A 23,190-nucleotide genomic window follows, 5' to 3' on the forward strand; every position below is an offset into this window, starting at 1 on the left:
TAGTTATTGGGATGCATACTCGGTACATAACTTAGATGCATCTGCGACAGCAAAGGGAAGTGACCTCATGGGACCGAGCATGGCTAGCGGTTGAGGGAGGAAAGATCCCGCGGAGGAGATCTTAGATTTCACGTCAAGTTAATGGATAGTAATGAACTGATTTATGTGGAACAAACTCTGTATTACTTTTTCGCACTATTATTATTCCTGCTGCTTGCTAACTGTAAAGTAAGAAGGGTAGTTGGGTTGGATTATACTTCGGGGTGAATTCGTTCACTCAGGTACGGATTGCTTGGCTTCCGTGCCAGATTTTGCAGATAATCAAGAAGAGACACCAAATCCCGAAGGTGAACAGTTTTATGCTGAAGAGAACCCAGAGGTGGGAGCTGAGCCAGAATATGCTTGGGATCCGTATCAAACTTAGAGGATGGCTCTGTTATTTTGTTAGTTTATTACCACAAAGACTATTTTCAGTATTTCTACAATAATTTGTAATAGACGAAACTTTAGGGTGAATTATCCGGTTTGGATTTCGAATTTTAATTTAATAAATTTTTAGAAATTAATATTTAAAACCTCCGATTTTATTTTCAAAAATCGGGGCGTTACAGCAAGGGAGTCACTGAAACAATTGAAGCACACGGGTTCAATGCGAGATTATGTGAAGGAATTCAGTTCTTTGATGCTGGATATCAAGAACATGTCGGAGGAAGACAAGGTTTTCAATTTTATGTCGGGTTTGCAGAATTTGGCACAGTTGGAACTACGAAGGCTGGGAATCAAGGACTTGCCATCGGCTGTTGCTGCTGTCGACGGGTTGGCAGATTTCAAACTGACGGGCGAATCCAATTCTTTTGAATCCAGCACGTCAAAATCTGGTTCAAAGAAATGGGATAAGAGTCAGAAAGACAAGGGTCAAAAATTGGAATCGGTAGCGGAGGACAAACGGCAAGGCAAAGGGAATTTCAGAAAGGGTTGTTTCATTTGCGATGGGCCTCATCGGGCAAAGGATTGCCCAAAGATTTATTGACGGTTAACAGCATTCTGCACATGTTGCTGGCAGCATGGGACAGGTGTCCAAGACAGAAACGGGCAGTTATCGGCAGTTATTTCCAGGCAGTTTCATGTTTCAGTGTGCTGACAGATTCTGACAGTGCCAGCACAGCCCTAGGGCAATTGGAGGTGTCAACTGCAAGATCCTGGATTGGCCCCATGATCTCATGTACTTAGTCGCCACTGATTACTTAAATGGGTTACGTACCTAGAAAATTAAAACGGATCAAAAAAATAATAATAATACCTGGAGATGTATTTAATAATGCACCATTTTTACCAACAAAAAAAAAAAGAAAGAAAGAAAGAAAGAAAATCAATCCCGGCCATAAACCACTTAGGATTAGTTTCACATTTCGACACTCAAATTGGGTAAGCCTAATCGAGCTCCTCTCCGTCGCCGTTGCCTCCTCGCCGTTGAAGTCAATTCTTCTCCGTCGACGTCATTTCGCCACGTCCGACTCTTCTTCTTCTGCATCGGAGTGGTAAACCTTGCACCAACTAATTTCAGTTTCTTTCGAGGCTCCTGCCACTATAAAGTCCGATTATTCTCTCTCACACGCCACACGTATTGTTTGATATGTACGAGCTTTTGCTAATTCGTGGTTGTGTATCTTAATAAGAACATAACACAGTCCCTCGAACTCAGAGCCTAACAAATGCTGGGGTTTACCTAATTTTGTTTTATTTGTTTGGGAAATTGGCTTTTTATGTCATTTTTGAATTGTTGAATGGCAGCAATTTATTCAAGGAAGTAGACATTTCTGGTTATTGAATTTGAGTTTGTGGTTATTAGGTAAAATTGATAGGATACGGGAAAAAAATTCCTACGGAAATTCAGGCTCGATTCATTTCGTTTCAGTTTGATGAGCTTTGTTTCAGTTTGATGAGCTTTGACGAGCTCAATCCTCAGGTGGCGACAAGTCCGCTACTGGTGCTCAAAACCTGATCCTGAAATAGACCTGGTATTTCTGTGTGTGTGTGTGTATCTATACACGTGTATACATATTTATATATCCTTGTATTTACATATAGCTGAAATTAGGGCCCCAAATTAGATATAGACTAACTAGAGCGGCAAGTGATTTCTTTGGGAATGGGCAAGGCATCTGGTTATTCATGGTTTCACACCACTGATGTTGCTGAAGATGTTGTTCACACTCTTCTCTCTGAGAAAAATTCAATTATATACTCTTGTTTAGATGGAATTCTTTATAAAAGTGAGCACCAAAAAAAAAATTTGTCTTGATTACTATTTACGTTTCACACGAGTGATTCAGAACCATGTATTAAGCTACCAAGGTCTTGTTAATTCACTATTTTCCCTTTGGCATCTTTAAGCATGTATAAAGGTTTAATTGGTGATAGGATAATACATGGAGGGGTATCGAATAAGCTATTTAAGTCTGGGTATATTGAGAGACAACATTATGTATAAAGGTGAACTAGTTGCTTACTTTTCACGTTTCACGTTCCAAGGTCTTGGCCAATCAGCCTTTTGTCTTGGCTTCTACGTATAGGCCTAGTAGATAGAAGTACATTAGTTGAAGGGTATCCAATATTTTTGTATAAACCAATTATTCGGGAAAAATCATGAATATCAAACATGTGTAAAATGTTTATGTTTCGCAATCGAAAAGTGATTTAGCATCGTTTATAAAGCAGCAAGGCCTTGTCAAATTAGTCTTCTGCCTTAGCATCTGGAAGCATGTGTAAGGTGTAATTAGTTTTCCTTAGCTATAAAAGGAAAATGAGTTGTAGGATATCCATAAGTCATTCCCACAAGCATGGATGATACTTGTGCATTGTATGTGGAACACAAAAGGTTAACCACACTTGACGGACTAATGCAAACTCGGGCAAAAGGTAAATAGCTTGCCTAGAAAAAGTTGTAAGGGTTAGACTTTTCATTTATTTAGTTGTGTCATTGTTCATCATATTTCATTGTTATTTGAACTCTTGGAGGAACGACTTCATGATTATGTATGGTAGTGTCAGTATTGTGTGCCAGTCTATTATGAGTATCAGTGAAAACTTTTTTTTGCCAAAACAGACACAGTTCCCCTGAGTATGCAGACTTGTGGGAGAAGGCGGAATGACATGACGAGGTCCGGTAACAAACTTATCCCTTAGGACATGACGGTCTTGGAAATAGTCCTTGAGTATTACTTTTTCGGTTTGGGGGCAAAATTTTCCTATCAATGTTAGGTTTTCACCAAAACCACACACACCAAGCCCTCGAGTGTGTAGACTTGTGGGAGAGAATGAAACATTCAAAGAGGTCCAGTTGAGAGGTTGTGTTATGACATATGAACTGGTATTGCATCTTGGTCCAAAATTGCAACTTATGTATTATAAGTTGTCCACTCAATTTATTGTCTGGGTGTTTTCCACATTTTATGCTGCTACTTTAATCAATGTCCAGGTAATTGAAGTTGTGCTTAGCCACTTCCATTCAGTTGCATTGTACATGTGATCATTCTTTCTTGCATGACGGAGTACGTTGATTTTACTAGGTTGTATTCCTTTTGTTGTTGACACTTCTTGGCTTTTCGGGCTGGGGATGATCCTCCCATTTTGTAAATCCTGAAGTGCAATAGTCCACCTTCAACTTTAAAAACATGAATAATTGTTGGTGGTGCAGAGTAATTCATCAAACCTTTAGTGTACACTTCAAGTACCTTTGCCTAGTAATTTAAGGAAACAGATGGTACCGTGAGAGTAGTTTTAGTGTTTTCAGAGCTCTATTCTTTGAAACAGTTTCTATTATATTTTCTTGGAACTTGTAAATGAATAAGTGGCTATCAAATTGTAATGTAATCTTACAGTGCAGGTGATCAATTAGACTGGTTTGATAGATATTGCCTTATGTCAGGCAATTTTGGCTTGGTTTATGATTTACGAGGTCAGATTATTGCTGCAGAAATCTTTATTGGCACAATTTTCACCCATGTAAATACCAATTACCAACAAGTGAACTGTATGGTGTAGATTCTGTGTCTTGTCCCTGGATTTTTTCTTGGTATGTTTGTTTGCTTGGCATTCAAGAATGAAAACCGAAAATATACACATAATGTGGAACTTGTGTCTCCCGGCTGTGTAGAAAATTGGAGGGGAGATGTCTCTTAAACTAAGAAACAAGAAAAGCCCACTTTACCATTTATTGATGCTGCTGTGTTTGTTTGTTTTGTTGTCATAGTTTATACATCAACAGGGTCCAAAGGCTATCCATAGCTCTGAACCCCACCCACGCCCCTCGCGGGGCGCGAACTCCTACCTCCACTGAGGGAGGAGGGTGAGCTTACCAACTTGACAAGCTTGGTTTGCTCATGCTGCTGTGTTTTACTGGGTACCAACCTAACACAAGCTGGGACTAGGCTTAAGTTTTCACTGTGAATAGGAATGCATAGGAAAAATACCCAACCTTTTTCCTAATTTATAGGTATGGGAAACTTGGAATTAATAACAAGCATCCAGTCATCAAATGCAAAGCTATACCAAGCTGTATTGATATATTCTCATGAGATATTATCATTTTTCTTCAAACAACCCAGCTCCTAAAATGATTCAACATTCAAGCCTTAGGCTCCATAATGCAATCCAGCTTGTATATCCTTTGGAGAGAGCATTTAATTATCGATAACTACTCTAAGTTAATATTCTAACTAGTAAAAGCAATGTAAATCCAAGCCATGGGACGACAGAAATGGCAAAAGGACAGTCAGTGGGTTATCAACTGAGAGTTGTCAAAATTCCCTATCATGGGATTGGCTTTGAATGATTTTGTCAAGATCATACATTACATCAATGTCAGCGCACTTTGGCTTGTATTATTTGCCTATCATGGGATTGCCTTTGAATGATTTTGTCAAGATCATACATTACATCAATGTCAGGGCGCTTTGGCTTGTATTTCATATTGCAACTGATTGGATGCAATGGATTCGAATGCATTGTCAATGAAATGTCGAATCCTTTAATTAGACATTTTCTTCAAGCATTGGATGCCTGAGTTGTGTGTAATGTAGGCGAGGTGGGGTTTCCTAACATTGCAAACTAAGGTTTATTAACAGCGGACGCCCGTGCTCTTTTGTAACTTGAAGTTTTTAGTGTTTTGGCCCAAAATTACCATGAGGTACACAGTGCGTGACATTTTTTAAGCAATGGGTCACCATTGGATGCTTGACAACAAGTTTGAATAGCCTTTCGATCCAAATTTGCGTCACGCATGCTTCGTTGTTACTGAAATGCCACACGAGCAGTTGTGAAGAAGTTAACTGCATGCAAAAGCGTCTATCTCTATAAAGCTTTTGGTTATTAGCAAATAAGCGGGCTGGAGAGGGGTTATTGACCGAAGCCCAATTCTATATGGAATCCAATATGCATGAAGAAGGTCAATCTGATTTCGATATGTCGGATTGGATGATGCTCAACTTTCTCCGTTTCAGGCAAAAATGTCCATTGGAACTCCAATAACAGCAACTAGCAGATTATACCCCATTATATGGCATCGCCAGCACTGCTATAGTTTGTTTACTATATGCTGCTCATCCTCTGATTCAAATCGGAGGCGTGGCTTTGGGCGTCAACCTAATGCAAAGAATAAGGACAAGAAGGTAACTACTGTTCTTGTAATGTCTCCTTTATTTATTGCGTAACAGCCTTTTATCTGCATATATACAAAAAAGATTACATCAAAAATAAGTGTCTATTGCTGAAACAGAAATTAAATGGTTCTGGTTCTGGGTATGTGATTGCCTGCTTAAAATTTCTTTTGAGTGTTGGTAACAAGTTCACAACCCAGCTTTCATAGTAGATATGTGCTTAGCTGTATATGGTCGTAAACTACTACTACTTTACTCTGAAAGAATTGATTGATAGGTTAGGGTTTTGTGTGGAATTTTTTAGCGTTATTACATTAGGGTCCCAACTAGTTGCCACTTGTGCATTCACCTTTGAATCATATGTGGCATTTGTTGTTCCCACAGAATGCAGAAGTATCAGTCAATTAATTCCTTCTGCAGTCTCTGTTTATTTTATATTATATAAGAAATATTCAACCCTCTCTATTAACTTTAATGATGTTGTGGATTGATGTTAATTTTACACACTTGTTCATTTGGTTTAAGAGACATCTCCCCTTCAAAAAAAATTGGAGGGGAAATGTCTCTTGATGTAAATACCAATTACATTCGATGGTAGGTTTAATGATGTTATTGATTGAATAGATTGAAGCCAGATTGAAAGTTGACACTGTTGAAGTTTCATTGCCTTCTCATTTGAATTTTCAGGCACACAAAGTGACAACCTCCCGTGCGGAGCAGGATGCAGTATTAGAAGCAAGGTATTCAACCAGAAACTTCGAATTTTCAAACAGAATTTCCATGATGTAACCATTTCTTATTCTATTTTGTGTTTTAAAACTTCATTTTTAGTTGGATTAGCATCAAGCAAAATGCTTGTGCTTAATATAGAAGCACTAATAAAAGATCTGAGAGAGAGGAAAGTAACCAAAAAAAGAAAGTCCTGATATGGCTACCTAGTTTCGTAGTACAATTAGGTTCCAGTTCGAAAGAGACTGCCTTCTTTTCTTTCCTTTATATGTGCAATCTTCCTTTGATCTCTCTACTATCTAATGCGTCTGCAGTGTACTAAACTTGTTTAATTGTTATGGCTTTTTTTGTCATTGTTGTCACTTGTTGCAGGAAAACATCTACTAGACAGCCAGGCTCCATAAACAGTAAGGCAATCATTCATTTTGTCATTTGGATTATTGTCTTTTATGTCTCGTGCATGTAGTTACCTAGATTCTTTATATTATGGATCCCTGTTTGAGTATTGCCCAAATATGTCCAAAGCATGGGCATTGTCCTTTAAGCTTTTTCAAAATTACTATTTTTCAACACATCCAGATGATGATAAAAAGATAATAGTTGCTTCGCCTTCCTTTTTATTGTATCCCCTTTTCCATATTCTTGTTTCTTCAAAGGGATAAATGATATGACTGAGGGGTAAAATCAGCATCTTTTACTGCGTAAGCCAAACAAGTGAAGTAGGTGCTTTATGTTTTCTATTTCAGTTGTTGATCAACGGTTTGAAGTCTTCTTGTAGAAGACTCGGTTGTTGAAGACCAGATTATATTTATGCTCTCATTGGAGTGTCATGTGTACAATGGATGCGGAGAGCTAGGATTACCAATTTTAACATTGCCCTATTGCTTTTACCTTACATTGGAGGTTGCTTCCCTGTCAGAGGTGGATTGGCTAGTGCCCTATATGTATACTGATATGCTTCCCATGGATTTAGGGAGTTTGGTTCTAGAGCCAACTCCCAAAGCTTGAGTTTTTGGAGATGTGGAGTTTATGCAGTGTTGTGGATTATTTGTTTGGAATGTATTCTAGGGTTGGAGAACTAATATGAAGACATTAGGGATCTATAGAATAGACATTATGGACCCATGTTGGCAACCCAAGAGATTGGTTCAAAAGTTTATGGAGTTGAAAGTTTCTTTGTATTATGGGTTGGATTCAATGGGACGGGAGGTGAGAGGTACTGATCTATACTGCTCCAACTTGTTTGTGCCTGATTTTCCCAATGTTTGGCATTTTAGGTTAGGTTTCCGACAGTTTTAATCCAATGAATAGTGTAACCAAGGTGATCCCTGTGGTTTCTAGGGCCATTTTTCCATTATTGTTTATTTTCAATAACTTTAGGTCATCCATAGTGGTATAACCAAAAGACAATTGTTGTTAAAGTTAACAATATTTGTTCAAAAAATGGCTCACAATGGTATAATCAAACTTAGCAACATCCTTAGAAATAATCAAATTTTGGACTTTGGATAACCAAAACTAGCAACCTTTTTCAATAATCAAAATTTGTGAACCCCACACTACATAAGTTAACTAGTTTCAAAAATTTTATATACACGTATTTCAACTACTATTTTATTCTTCTCTTCTTCACTTGTTCTATATCTTCTTCACTTCAATCACAAATTGTTTCTCTTTCTTTTCCTCCAAAAGTGAAGCTCATATTTCTCGATCATCTATAATTTAACTCATCGTTGCTGATTAAGGTATTTTACTCTTCTTTTACGTTTCTATTTTAGGCTGCATTCTTATGAATTTAACTTAAACTTAACTTAAATCTGAAAATTGTCTTTATTTGAATTTTTTTCGCATTTTTTAGTTTTGAACCAAACTTTTATAGGTTATTAATTCGTTTCAACAAGAGGAATCGGGAAAAGTGTTTTTTTTTTTTTTTTTTTACTTTTACCCAAGTATTTTGATAAATAATCACTTTTTAGCAATTTTTGACTAAAAAGTGGTTATTCATTTTTTTGTTCCTCCCCCTATGGTTGAGTAAACAAAGAACCTTGCAAAAAAAAAAAAAAAAAAGAGGAAGAACCTTGTATTCTTTTCCAAATTTAAGAACACATCTGATTTTTTTTTTTTTGAAAGATTAAGAGAGTGGTGGATTTGTGATATAGGCTATAGGAATAGGAAGAAAAAAAAATCGGTGTTGCTTTGATAGATAACTCTAGGAAGAACACCATATATTCGATATATTTTTGCCCAAAAAAAAAAAGTAATGGAGGGAAGTGAATGGCGGGAAACAAAAGGGGAGAGAGAGATTGTGTGAAATTGTAGTGGACCCCTTATTTTGGTTATGGACTAGAAGTGACCATTGTGAACCTCAACATTGTTAAGCTTAGCAATCTCTTAAGTGAATAATCAAAAGCTGATGTGTCAACTTTTGGTTATCTATTTTTGATTATACCACTGTGGATGGCCTTAGGATTTTCTATTTAGGTCCTGTTGTAGTTTCTTAGACTTATTATGAAGGTGGCTTTTCCTTGTAGGGGCACCTGGGTTAAGCTTTCAAAGTGATGGAAAATCAAGCAATATTGCCATGGATCTTGAGTTTGAAGAGCGGCTGAAGGCTGTTAAAAGGTGTTATGTTTTGACTACTATTTCGTATACTGCATGCTCTTAGGAACGGTTTTCTTATGGTTCATGAAATTGGTTTCTAAGAAAGAAATGTTTTGACTATTTTTCTGTATATTGCATGTTCTTAGGAACAGTTTTCTTATGGTTCATGAAATTGTTTTCTAAGGAAGAAATGGCTTTTGTATAGATTAGGACTCCATCCGCACTCAAACGTTGCCTAAGCGCATTTGTGGGTTGGTCTTTGTATTTTCTTTTGTACTGACGACTAGGATGTCATAGATAATACTCTCTCTCTCTCTCTCTCTCTCTCTCTCTCTCACACGCGCGCGCACGCACTCACAGAAATGTGGGTGCTCTCAGTAATATGTAAATGCCACACACACAAACCCATATGCCCAGGCACCCATAAACCTGTATCCTGCAGGTATGCAGTATGCCTGCACATATTAGATATAATGCGACCAATTGATAACCTAAATAACCTTACACTCTTCTCTTCTTCCCAGCCGTCATTACGATTCTGTAGATTTACTTTGTTGATCAGTTAATTGCAGATGAAGTGAGGATTTCCATTTCTATGTTTTATATGAACAATTTTGATTTTGATTCTCACTGGGCGCTAGACATCCTTTCATTTTCATAATCTTGTAAATGTCTCATTAAGTTTGTCCTTGATTAATAGTCTCCGGCGTTTAGTTAATGTGGTTGAACTAGGGTCACAGAGATGAGAATACAATTTTCAAAAGCACGTGCATCTTGCCGCTTGTGGCAAACTTGTGAGATAAAGATGCTAACATTTGAGAGAGTGATTTTATTTCCTAGAACTTTTCTTAACCAACTAATGTAGAGCCTCAGAGGCAGTTTCTCATTTTTTTCTAGGTGAAAATGTTAGGCAGATATCATTCTGAAAACATGTTTTTTTTGTGTACTAGTCATTTGTGGTTTGATAGTCTTCATACTCTGGCGATAAGTCCATTTGGTTTGAAAATTTCAACGAATGGTTGTTTAGGTTAGATGTGTTGTGTCTATTCATTTCTGCAGGGCAGAGCTAGTGACTGGCAAGGTACTAGTGTTCTCCAAAAGAGTTTGTCTGTTAATGCAGCTGTCCTTTCGCAATTGTAATTTGTTTGTCAGATGTAATACCATTAACTAATTGAGGCTATGGAAGTTTTGGAACAGTAGTTACCTGACAAATGTTGATCATTCAAATTCCAATAATAGCATTTGTTCACAAATGATATCCGTTGTATGTTTAGAATGGGTTTCAATTAATAAAAGTACATTTAGAGCCAAAGAAGTCTCCTTTTATAGTTTGTATGCTTCCCCTTTGCGGTTATATTTTCAGCTTTATTACTTAGGCATCACTGGAGCTTCAAGAGATGAAGGGATAAACATCACAAAGGACTTGATTATCTATCTTTGAATCTTGCTATATTTTCTTCGTATTTTTTTCTTTATGCAATTTTTTCATGAGTTTTAGTTGTGCTGTATGCTGCTCAGGTCTGCACTTGAGCAGAAAAGGATTGATGAAAGTAAAGAATATGAATCAATTGACTATGATGCACTGGTTGAATCAGACCGTAGTACAGTTGGACTTGGAACTAAGGTAATTCCCTGCATTGACATGTACTTCAATACCTTGACTGCAAGTTGGGAATGCCTTTCATATAGGAGCAGTAATTCAAACTTTTTTGATAGATTGGAATAGGAGGTGCAATTGCAGTCTTCGGGTTGGTTTTTGCTCTTGGAGATTTTGTTCCCACAGGAAGGTATGGTACTGGATACTCAACGTTTCCTCCAATGCAGTTGATTCTTCTTTTGCTGCTTCTTTTCCCGTTTGTACATGACTGCTCAATATTGGTTTCATCTTTCTATTTTCACAAAACAGTGCAGAACAAAACATTTGCCAACCAACTGTGATACATGGATTCTGTATGTGTCTTAGGCGTGGGTGTGTGTCCAAGCTTGACTTATCTTTCTCATGTATGTGTCCTAGGATGCGTCAGACACGCTTAGGAAACTGTCTGTTTTATTATATAAATACATAACAAAAAACAAGCCTCTATTTAAAATCAAAAGACCATATATGTCATCTACCATGTTTATCGGTACATAATTTACGCAAGTGTTCCGTAAAAAGTTGTCATATCATTCACATGTGGCTTTTATATTCCATTAACCATCATCTACCACACGAAAAGAAGACCCCACGAGTGTCCATAGTGTGTCCTAGCATGTTCTAGAGTGTCCCCGGAGTGTTCAAATGGAAAAGTTGGGAAAAGTATGGGACACTTCTGATTTTAGAGTCGGATATGTAAAGGTTTGCGAAAGTGTCCAACCACAATATGCAACCTCATGTGAAGTGTTCATGCTACGTAACGCAGAGTTTACTAAATGTAACGTGGTCCCTCTGGTTGTTCTTTCTCTCTTTCTTTCTTTCTTCCTTCTCCTTCTGCCCAACTTGATCAAGGACTGTTTCTGTTATTGTTGGAGATTGTTAGCTCATTCATGTTATTGGGTGTAGGGGTGATTACAGGTCAGTAAGTCAGTTTGGGTCGGATTTAGCCTCAACCCGCCATCCATACTGAATATGTCGGGTTCTCAAAGCACCCAACCATTGTTGACCGATCTTCAAGTTTTAACTTGACTGAGCTGACATGTTCTGTTGGTCGGTTAATCCAGTCAGATTCAATTCACACAAGGATCTGTGTGAGAGTGCATAAAAATTTTAAAGAGAGGAAGATAGACCATGCCGCCAACGCAACCAATGTTGTAGCATATTTCCTGCCGTCAACAATGGTGAGTGGTTCAGTGTGTTCCTTATGAGGACAGATTATGTGAGTGAGAGAGAGAGAGTAACGTTGTATTTAGCACCGACAAAGACATGGGACACAACACCGACACGCTGGGTGGGGGGGTTGCGACACGTTGGGGGATACAACATGTTGGGGGGTTCCATCGATATAATATAAATATAATTTTTTTCCTTATATGCATTGAACGTGTTTATCATAAGTTTGACTCTAAACTGAATGCATATATGTAAATTAATATGCTAATCAGTGCACCTCAGTGAAACCATGAATTGCTAGGGTTCATTTGCTGTCTATCTTGTCTGATTTGGACATTGCATCTCTTACAATTGTGAAAGGAAGAATCTGATATGATAATGATTTCTGTTCTATAGTGAGATTCCCACTGAGGAGGCCGCGATTGTCAACAGTAAACTCTCAGAAGATGCGAAACAGAATCTTCAGGTAACTTTAGAAGTATAGATAAATCCGTCTTTGACTTGGGTTCTTGCTGCAAAAACTACATATTACATCATTATCATTGTGATACTAAGCAGCTTGTAGCTCCCATCCTATCCTTGCTCAACCTGTTTTCACCTTAGTGCTTTCTTCTCCTAGTCTACTTAGTTATTATTCCTTGGAAGAAAACCTTGCAGCATTTTCTGTGCTTTAACTCTCCTGGGCTTGCTTTTTCGAAAACTTCCCGAAGGCGTATTGATTCTACAGATACCACTTTTATGTTATGTTATTTCTAATTAGGAGAAACGTGCACGCTTCAAGAAATGCTTGTCTAATATCCTTCAGTACTTAAATATTTTGTTCTAGTTCTATTATATTCATGCCAGTTTAATTTTACCATTGCTGTTGTGCTGAGAGCTTCTTTATGTTATGTTATTCCTAATTAGGAGAAACGTGCACACTTCAAGAAATGCTTGTATAATATCCTTCAGTACTTACCATTGCTGTTGTGCTGAGAGCTTCATGGCGAACTTTTCTAACAAGATTGAGCATGATTTGGGGATTTGTGGCAGGCTAGGCTTGGAGAATACGAGGCAATGCTTAGTGCCTCTCCACAAGATTCCAATTCTCTTGAAGTGAGTCGTGATTCGTTATGATAAGATTAATGTTGTTCTCCTGTCATTATTTGTTGCGTACCTTAATGCTCACTTTTGATGCTTAATTGGATCTTTTTGTTAAGAGTTGTTGTTTTTCAGGTTTGCATGTGTTCGGAAAAGCTGTCCAAATTAGTCGGTCACCCTTTATAAGTAAAATAGGAGAAGCCAACCTCAGAATTTCATTGTTGTTTTGGTTTTCCTTGGAAACTGAAATGTAAGAGAAAGGTTAAGAACGTAGGGACAGACAGAAGTGCTGGAATTAATAAAATTTGATTTATTCAAGCTTAGTTATAAAACCATTGAACATGTTTGAGGTCTACACAGACTACACCTCAATGAAGTGTTCAAATATAATTTGGAAGTACAGTTATACAGTATAGTACTATGTCTACTAACTCTTCCCCATTTATACGAAGCTTGAGAACATACAAGCACCATCTAGTGAATTTATCATTCCTTGTCTTGTTTCATATTTCACTTAGTTTTGATTTATTCTGGCATGACAATTGAGATGCAATTGTCAGTAGCAGTCAAAGAGCTCTACACTTTATCTACTTGTAAAGCATTATTTATTCCTTAGTCCTCTAACTTGTCACTGCTATTATATTGTGCCCCCAATGTATATACCTTTGCAATGATTAGAATTTATTCAAGTGTGCTTGCAGGGTGCAGCAGTAACGTTAGCAGAACTAGGTGAGTTTACTCGGGCTGCCTCTTTGCTGGAGGATTTGATAATGGTGTGTATTGATTCACCTTGCATATGATGTAAGATTAAAAAGGTCAAGCTTTCAGAAGTTTCGTATGGTGATAACTGATTCCCTGAATCAATCTTGTTTTACAGAAGAAACCAAATGATCCTGATGCTTTCCGCTTGCTGGGAGAAGTCAAATATCAACTCAGAGATTATGAAGGGAGTGCTGCTGCGTATAGGAGGTCTGCAATGGTTGGTATGCCCGAGTTATAGGGGAAGCTGTAAAGTCTTATTTATTCGTTTGCTAAGAGGCTGTCCATATTCTATGTATTTCATACCAATTTAGCAATGAAGTTAAAATAGGTCTACCTTTATTTGCGTTGGTAATTTTGCAAAAAGAACATGTTTTTCCTTTTCTTTATTATTTTCTCTGGGAGAAACTTCACCCCTGATGCATCCTACATGGTATCTCATGTTATAAAAGTTGATACATAACTTAGACAATGCCATGATGTTGAAGTGCCGTAGACCTTTCTACTGGAATTTCATTATGAATGATTTGCTGCTTTCTTCATTCTGTTTCTGGTCTCACTAAGCTGTGTAACTTTTTCCTGTGTAACTAGTGATTTGTGGTGTGTATGCAGAATAACTGTAAACATTTCTACTGTGATGGGGTTGCTGCCCGAATTCATTGTACCATGTATCCAAAATATTAGAAGCTGATAATATATTAATGACCAATTTTAGTCGTTGAGTAATAGGTTTTCAAGTATACTTCTGTTTGCACTTGTTTTGTTTATTTTCACTCTCTTTTTTTAGCTCTAGCTGAAGGTTTACAACTGATGTCCACGAGTTTTTAGTTGTTTGTTTGTATTAGTTGTCCGTGACTATTTTCTTCATTACCTGCAGGTATCTAAAACCAATAATTTTGACATTCTTCGGGGCCTTACAAATGCATTGCTTGCTGCAAAGAAACCAGATGAGGTTGGTTATTTCAATGAAACCCTACATTCCCAGATGGTTTAATTCCTAAGCAATGCATAATATGTACTCGATTTTATCAAGGGCCTATGCTCAATTAAGTCTTAAGGCAGTTGTGATTTCTTATAGCCTCAACCCACATTCACCTTGGTCTTCCTCTATTTTCACTGCACCCTTGACATGGATCAAATTACTCTTTATGGTTGTATTAGTTAATGTTGCACCTTAGCTGTGGAGGCTGGTTTAGGACTCCGTTTTGTACAAGGCTTTTTCCTTCAGTTCCTGCTTAGAAGATGAAAGCTTTGAACATTGACTTTCGAACTGCAAGAGAGAAAATCGTTAGCGACATTCCGGCCAGTGCTGTTGACCAGGAATGCCCTTGTGGGATCAAGTCAGTAACCAAACTCCCAAGTTTTATGGAATGCACTGGGATAGTGAAAGGCTCCCATGCGTCCTCTTTTTCCATACGATGAAATAATCGGTGTGCATAACCTTCCAACTCTCTGCCGAGATGTGCACTGACTGCCGAGACTCTCTATTCGCATCAGAAATCCATTACACTCCCGGTTCCCGGATGCTGCTATTGCCGGTCAGTATAGTACATCCACATGATCTGTCAGTGACCTGTCATTTTGATTTGTGATTTGTCTTGTCAATCTTTACTTCTGACTACTTCAGTCTACCTCTGGGTGCATGTATTCTGGACCCACTCCTCCTATAAATAGAGGTGTTTGGGTATCGTTGTTTCCTTATTTATTCATTCTGAGGAGCCTCTCCCCTTCTGCCTGATCCATTGGCTTCATCTATCTTTCATATATCAGTCGAGCATCCAGGAGGGGTGTTTCCACTTTACATAATGTTGTTGTCTATCAGCCATGGAGTACCCACCTCTGGCTTGGGGGTTTTGGGAATGCCTCAAGGTCATCCAGCAGAGTCATGCAATTCACCAAGGTCATCAAGCAGAGTCAGGTGGGCGGCCACTGGCTCTCCCCTGACCCTGTTGGATAGGGATTGTCTTGGTCTCCTCTGGCCAATGGACGTTGGGTGTTCTTTCACCTTTTCCTCTTCAGGTGGCAGGGACTTGATTCTGACTAGAGGTGGATCCGTCACCGATTCCAGCTCAGGTTATGGGGAGGCCTTTGAAGCATCGTTCGGCTGCATCCGGCTGGCAACAGAACTCCACTGATGTTCCTCAAAGAAGCCCCAGATTGCTGACGAGAAGATCTTCCTCGGGGTCCGCGATGCTATCCATTCGGACTTTGTATTTTCCTTTTAACTTTTATTGCCGAGTTGGCTCTCCAGTTTGTAAAACATGTTACGATTGTAATAAACGGTTCACTTTTGTAATTTTGACCTTTGACCGTGTGTAGGATAATTGTCGACTATTCCTGTGATGATTCTAACTCTTCAAACTTTGGCCTTTGTTAAATGGGCGTTTTACGAGTGTTGCTTAGTTTCTATCCCCCCACCCACACACACCCCCCACAACCCTCCTCCCCCCCCTGCGGCCAATTAGCATATCATCCCGAACAAGTTTTCGTTATTTTTGCTTATGTTGCTGACACTTCTTATTTCTGTGTTCTTTATATTCAGGCTGTTCAGGTCCTTCTGGCCTCTCGTGAGCGCTTGATAGCAGAAATGTCAAATGACCTTGCTGCCGATGGTGATTCATCGGAGAAAGAGAAAGAGTCGCAGTTGGTGGATCCAATCCAAGTGAGTAATTGTTTCTTGCAGTATTTATTGAATTTAGGATATATAGAGTGGACTTGCCCCTACAAGTTCTATTCCTTGAGTTATGTGCACTTGACAGTTAATGCTGCGAGAAAACTCTGAGTCTTCTTCTTCCACCTCTTCTGGGTATATTTATTTGTGTTGGATTCATATTATAAATAGTGGCAAGTTGGCAACCTTAATTTCTTCTTCGTCTCACTTCTAGCTTTTTTTTCAAATCTCAGTACCGTATCTAGATGAGAAGACATTTATCGCCCTAATCTTTGCACTGATATCGTATGACATTATGATGTCAATTTGGTACCTAACCACATTCAACTTTACTTTCTGTTGTGAATTGCACAATTTTGGGATAGAGGTGAGAAGGGGGATAATTACACAATTTTGCTTCAGTTTCCTTGGGAGCGCCGGGAGGAGCGTTCATGTATATTTTGTTATACATAAATATCTAATACAAAAAAGAAGATAACCAAAATGCTAAAAATATCTTTTGCCACATAGCTTTCAAAACATAACATTGCATATTCTCATTAAAAGATAACACTTGACTTGGGATACGGTTTGTGGTCCTATTAGAGAAGGGGGTTTGGGTGTGAGGCGTCTAAAGTTGTTCAACCAAGCTTTGTTGGGCAAATGGCTTTAGAGATATGCGTGTGAAAGGGAGAGATGGTGGAGAACGGTTGTAGTAGCTAAGTACGGTAGCGGGTGGGGAGATTGGTCGGCCCTCAATGTGAGATTGCCTTACAGGGTTGCGTTATGGAGGGGTATCATGAATGGTTGGGATGCTTTTGAAAAGAATATTCATATGGTGGTTGGCGATGGGAGTAGGGTGACATTTTGGGAGCATTTGTGGTGTGGGGATGTCAGATTGCGAGAGTCTTTTCTGAGTATATATCTTTTGGCTCGTGATAGAGATGCAAGCGTCTTTGATTATCTCCATTTTCAGCATGGGGCCCCAGTTTGGGATATTCGTTTGCGTATGGGATGTGTGCGATTGGGAGGAGAATGCTTTGATTACTTTGCTTTCAAGAGTGTATGATATTCATAGAATAGGTGAAGGGGAAGATGAGATGTATTGGAGCTTGTCTAAATCCGGATCTTTCCAGGTGAAATCTTACTACCAAGCTCTTTGTAGGAGAGTTACTTCTTCCTTTCCGTGTCATGCAATTTGGAAGACGGCGGCACCGTTAAAGGTGAGTTTTTTTGTATGGTGCACGGCTGAAGGCAAGATCCTTACTTTGGATAATTTGATCCGAAGGCAGCAAATCATTGTGAATTGGTGTTGTATGTGTAAAAGGGATGCGGAGATGGTCAATCACCTTCTTATTCATTGCCCGATGGCGTGGGAGTTATGGACTTTAGTGCTTACTTGTTTGATATGCAGTGGACCATGCCTAGGAATGTGATGGAACTATGAATTGCTTGGAGAGATGCTAGAGTGGGAAAGAGAAGGAAGCGAGTCTGGACAATGATTCCTCTTTGCGTGATGTGGTTTATTTGGCGGGAAAGGAATTTTAGGTGTTTGAGGGGGTAGAAAAGCCCATGTTTAGATTAAAAAGTTTTTGGTGAATAGTTTGAATAGTTGGGACAAGAGAGATTGTAATCCATCTCTTGACCAATTTTTAGACTAGTTTAAGCTTTTCCACTCTTTGGGGAGTATATAGGGCCTTTTTGTCTTATGGCCTCTTTTTGTATTTGGGTGGCAATCCCTTTATATATATAATTATTTACTTATAAAAAAAAGATAACACTTGACTTTTACACTTCTCCACATAATTTAGTAATTTTCTTGTACTCTCTCTCTCTCTCTCTCTCTCTGTCTCTCAGCACACTTTTATAGGATGATGAACATACATTTACTCTTCTCCACCCAATTTATTCATCTACGTGTGCACCTAAATCCTACTCTCCCCCTCTTTCTCGGTGGGAAAAAAACAACTTTCTGTTTTCCATTGAAAGACCAATATTCTCTCACTCCTCTCTCTACAAACCCACCCAACCTCATCTTGTAATTTCGTCAGCCAATCATTGTCGCTGGAGATCGTCACAACATAATAACCTCGTGCAAGAACTGGAACACCATCTGTCGTCATTTCCAGAGGTAGGTGAACACTTATTAGATCTGATTTTTGCTTGTTTCTGGGCCGAAGTTCCCATCCCTTTGAGGAACGCGTTCCCACCTAGATAGAAACGTGTTTCTGTCGCACCCCTTAGACTGAAACGCCGAATCGCAGTTCTTGAGGAGGAGCGCTGACAGTTTGAGCATTTCCGGCAACTAAGACTCGTATAGTAATCAAGCCAAGCTCGAGTTTTAGGCTCCATTTACTAAACGAGCTGAGCTCAACACTTAAAAGCTCAGCATGCAAAACCTCGGCTCATTTGTATAGGCTCAGCTCGTTTTAAGAGGCTCATTAAGTAAATTAGCCGGGCTCAGCTCGTTTACAAGCAAACCAACCTCGAGCTCGGCTTTTAGGCTCATGTAGTAAACAAGCCGAGCTCCAACTACTACAAAGTTCAGCTCGTTTGCAACCCTAGCCTCAATGCTATGTAGGCTAGGCTTTCAAAGGAAACAAAACTCAAGTGAATTGAGCTTAAGACTAAGGAAATGTCAGGTAAAGGTGCAGGACCGAAATGAAGATAATGAATGCTGGGTTTTTTGTGTGGGAGCCCAAACATTGCATTTGGAACTCATATTTATGGGCCAAAGGTGTACTGGTTCGGGCCTGAAACAAGTTTTGTTTGTCTCCCTTAGGCCTGACAATTGTCCCATGTTCTCCCATTATTTAAAGCTCACTCCCACTGAGTCCCACATTCTGAGATCATGGGCCGCAAGACGAGGTGAGATGGCTGTTGAACTAAGTTGTGGGTGCTGAATAAGGTCTTAATTAGTCTTCCCAAACCTTCCAGAGTTCAGGACCTGATTGCTCAGCCCTACACTTTGAGATTTGTGTTCTTTGCTTCAACTTTGTGTGCAGCGGATATTCGTCCCTTACCACATATTTCACCCGTCTCATTTGTCTGTAAAATGTGGGCCTATTCCATATCCCAGTATATAATTTGAAGGAAGATTAATCCTGTGTAGTTGATTCCTCTGATCAGGCCCTGTCCAGCCTCAACTTCAACAAATAGTTGGGTGCCATTTTCAGGTGCAAGCACTTTTTCTTCCCTACTAAATGCATCTGCAATATACACCCAAGAAATTAAAATCCATCGATAATATGGTGAAGTGGTTACGTGTGTGACATTCACACTTGTGCGTATCTTTGGTGTTTTTAGCTAGAGACTTGGAATAACAAGTTGGAAACAAGGATTAATTTTTCTTGAGCTTAGATGATTAAATGCAACTCAAAGCAAGAGGACTATGTGCCAGGTATTGATTTAGGTACTGAATGATCATTTGGCTAATTGCTTTACTGCTCCATCCAGGGCTATTCTTTCTTCTTCTCACTGCCCCAGCTTAATGATGTCACTTTTGATGCTAATTATCCTTCTCTCCAAACATCTGTTCCAGAAAATGACTAAACAACCACACACACCCCAAACCCCTTTGTTTTGTTTTTTGGTTGGGTTGGGGTGAGGGATTAAAACTGGAGTAAAATTAGTCATTTTCTGGTCAAACCTATTCTTGTAATATGATCATTTTTTATCAGATTTTGTTTTATGAAATACTATTTTCAGGTTGAATTGCTTCTTGGAAAAGCGTACTCAGATTGGGGCCATGTTAGTGATGCTGTATCTATTTACGATCAACTCATTTCTAACCACCCTGATGACTTTCGGGGTTACTTAGCGAAGGTACATGTAGTTATTTGTTTACCTACCATGTCAATGACTCGTTGCCCCTTCAATCTTCCAACAAGGTTAGAAGTTGTGATGCATGCACTCTCTCTAATTTTTTTCAAAAAATAGTGGTTTGCCTGAATAGGATTATAACTGTATCCGTCCTAGGTGTGTTGTGGGTTTAAATTTTCTTTTATATCCAGTGGCAGAATAACTTGTTTATCTTCTAAGCTAAAAATCTCTAATCACATTGGATGTGGTCCCTCTAGATAATGCACCCCCTAGGCAAAGGCAGCCGAAGTAGGAGGCTTTTGATTTTCTATGAGATTGCCAACTATTTAAGATTATTTATCACGGGTAGGCACATACATTCTCTACTGTATTCGATGCCTATACATTCTCTACTGTATTTGTATTGATTTTGCTAATATTCCCATGTCTTAGATTTGTTCTTTCAGCTTTCACCCTCATTTATATTGTAACTTCCTCTCTTTCTTGTGCTAATTGATACCTCAGGATATTTCTAAATTGAAGAAAACTTGCATGGAAACTTTATCTTTTTGGTTCTTCTGCAGGGAATAATTCTGAAACAAAATGATAGGGTTGGAGATGCGGAGAGGATGTTTATTCAAGTACGTATGAGATAATATTTAAACAAGCACAATTAGATAATATTTAAACAAGCACAACTAATTTCTTTTGCTAATGATTGTGGACAAGATGAGGCTGCCATCTCAAATAAGATAACTGAATTGTAGAAGTTAAAATAAACTCAAACAAAAGATTGTCTCCACTCTTCTGTCAATAAAAACCTTTTTGTCAACCATATGAACATGGATCATTGTAGCTGTTAAAACTTCATTATACTTAATTTTACAGAGACATTTTCATTGACATTAGAAGCCTTTATTAGTATTGAAGTGTGTACAAAATGGTGTCTTTAGACCTGAGCGATTGTGCTTAGATCTAGTAGACCTACGAAGTAAAAGGGTCCCTGTAACTACTCCTGTAGTAGTGATCACAATACACTATTACAGTTACAACGCAAATACTGGCCTTCCATCTCAGTTCCAGAATTGCATTTTTTGCTCAGTTGTGTAGTTTAAATCGAATTTTACTGACTATAGTTCTCCCAACTACCTTGCACATTTGCATTTGGAACTCCTTTTCTAATTTTTCTTTGGTCAATCGTATAAGAGAGAACATTTACTCATATCATAATTCATCGAAGGGCACTACATCAACTATGACAGTCAAGCAACAACTAACTGAGCCCTACTAAACCAATTCAAGAAATAGTCCCAGAGTGAGAATTAACTAACACGCAAAGTCTATCAAAAGAGAAAGAAATGATAATTAGTTCTTGCATTTAGCAAGATTTGACCCCCTGACCTCCCATTTAGGAGTGTATTAGCAAAATCGCACGGAATGTATGAAATATACAGAAACATAATGAGATAAGAGCAAAGAAACAAAGTACATAAAACATAAAATTTAATTAATAAATAATACGACACAATCAATTTTGCAGAAAAGCTTGCCTTTTTTTTGGTACACGGGCAGCAGCATTCCCTTAATGCCTTGTTTCTAACATATTTATCACTTATCTAAAAAATTGTAAAAAGGCTTTTTTGGAAATTGATTAATTGCAAAGAGTCTAGAGACCAATGTTCTAAAACAAGAAATTAATTGGCAAAAACCAGTAGATCTTAGAATATGTACTTCATTTGGTGTCTTTGGTGATAGGGGGTCTATAAATAGGTGTCTAGAGTCCTTATTATGTTGTTTTGTCATTTTAGATAATAGAATTATAGATGGCTAGGTCAAAATCCTTCACACTTATTTCTTCATATTTCACTCAGATCTAGTTTGTATCAGTCCCTTACTCATTAAATCTAGCTCTAAGTTGTTGATTGAAACCCTAAATCCACTGACTGAACCTCAAAATCAACTGGAAACCCCATTGCGAAACCCCAATTAGCTGATTCAATGTCCGTTAGCATCGTTCCAACCTTATTCAGCCCTGTTCGAGGTGTTAAAACCCTAGATCTAAACTTGCGAACTCTCACGCTAATCAAGCTGTATACCCTCATACCCGAGTTGATTCGGAGATATAAGAACCTGTATTTGCGATACGTACGTTGGTGATTAGATTAGTCTATGAGGAATCCTTGGGGTACTTATGCACATATACCAGTGGAGTCATTTATTTTTTATGGTTTAATGCAAATATTCCAAATTTTGTGGTGATAATTTTAGATATTACAATGGCACATTCTCATGTGGATAGTGTATGAACTATGAAGTTTATCTTTCAGTTAAATCATGTTTGAATAAGGGTATGGGGGGGTTTTGACTTAGTGAGTTTGTGCACTTAAATTAGTGAGGTGGTCATGCGCAGGCACGGTTCTTTGCACCAGAGAAGGCCAAGGCACTTGTGGACCGTTATTCAAGGCAGTGACCTCCATTCAACCTCACAACAGGTGATATATTATTTCCGAGACTGCAATTCCAAGGGCTACAGTATCTCCGATGCTGAAATTCTATGTTATTGTTGGCTAATAGAGTTGCCATTCAACCTGTGCAGCAGATGATTGATTATTTGTTTCAGTCCGGGCAGTCACATTCTGAATAGAGATGCCAATGTGGTTTGCAAATTCACTTCGTGTATATATGTATATGTGTGTGGGTGTTCCTTCGTTGCACCGGATGGAATTGGAATGATATAGAGAGTACAAAGATGTATATATGATTGAAAGTCTACCCAGTACCTCAGGATTGTCACATTCCCTGTCAATGGAAAATTGTAAAGGCAGCAAGGTATGGAGAAGTCGATTTTTGTTCCGGACTCCCTCTTTTTCTGCCTGTGGCTGTTACAAAATATTTGGAGAATTACTAGCAAATTGCAGACTTATAATTATTAGGCTAAAAAATATTAAGATGTTCATTAGTATTTCAAGGAAGTGTCACAATTCTAAGCCATGCCAAAAGAAATGTTTGACTCGGGGGTTGCAAGGAAGTTTCCAAATCCAAGACCAGTCCGTGTGAAGGAAGAGGTAGACGGGGTATCTTGGAGGATGATGTACGCCGATCGT

General features: G+C 38.5%; 1 protein-coding gene across 1 annotated transcript; it reads left to right on the forward strand.

Annotated features, from left to right (window-relative positions):
* The first annotated feature begins 1,400 nt into the window (after positions 1-1,400).
* Positions 1,401-22,940, forward strand: LOC131314503 (uncharacterized). Its single transcript, XM_058343190.1, has 16 exons — positions 1,401-1,538; positions 5,502-5,669; positions 6,345-6,397; positions 6,759-6,793; positions 8,918-9,008; positions 10,506-10,611; positions 10,704-10,774; positions 12,193-12,262; positions 12,829-12,891; positions 13,578-13,649; positions 13,754-13,855; positions 14,513-14,587; positions 16,178-16,297; positions 19,994-20,110; positions 20,671-20,727; positions 22,497-22,940. Exons 2-16 carry the CDS (start codon positions 5,508-5,510, stop codon positions 22,554-22,556), a joined length of 1,254 nt encoding a protein of 417 aa, XP_058199173.1. The 5' UTR covers positions 1,401-1,538; positions 5,502-5,507; the 3' UTR covers positions 22,557-22,940.
* Positions 22,941-23,190: the final 250 nt, after the last annotated feature.

This window comes from Rhododendron vialii, chromosome 2a (assembly GCF_030253575.1).
Source record: "Rhododendron vialii isolate Sample 1 chromosome 2a, ASM3025357v1".
Classification (NCBI taxonomy): Eukaryota; Viridiplantae; Streptophyta; class Magnoliopsida; order Ericales; family Ericaceae; genus Rhododendron; species Rhododendron vialii.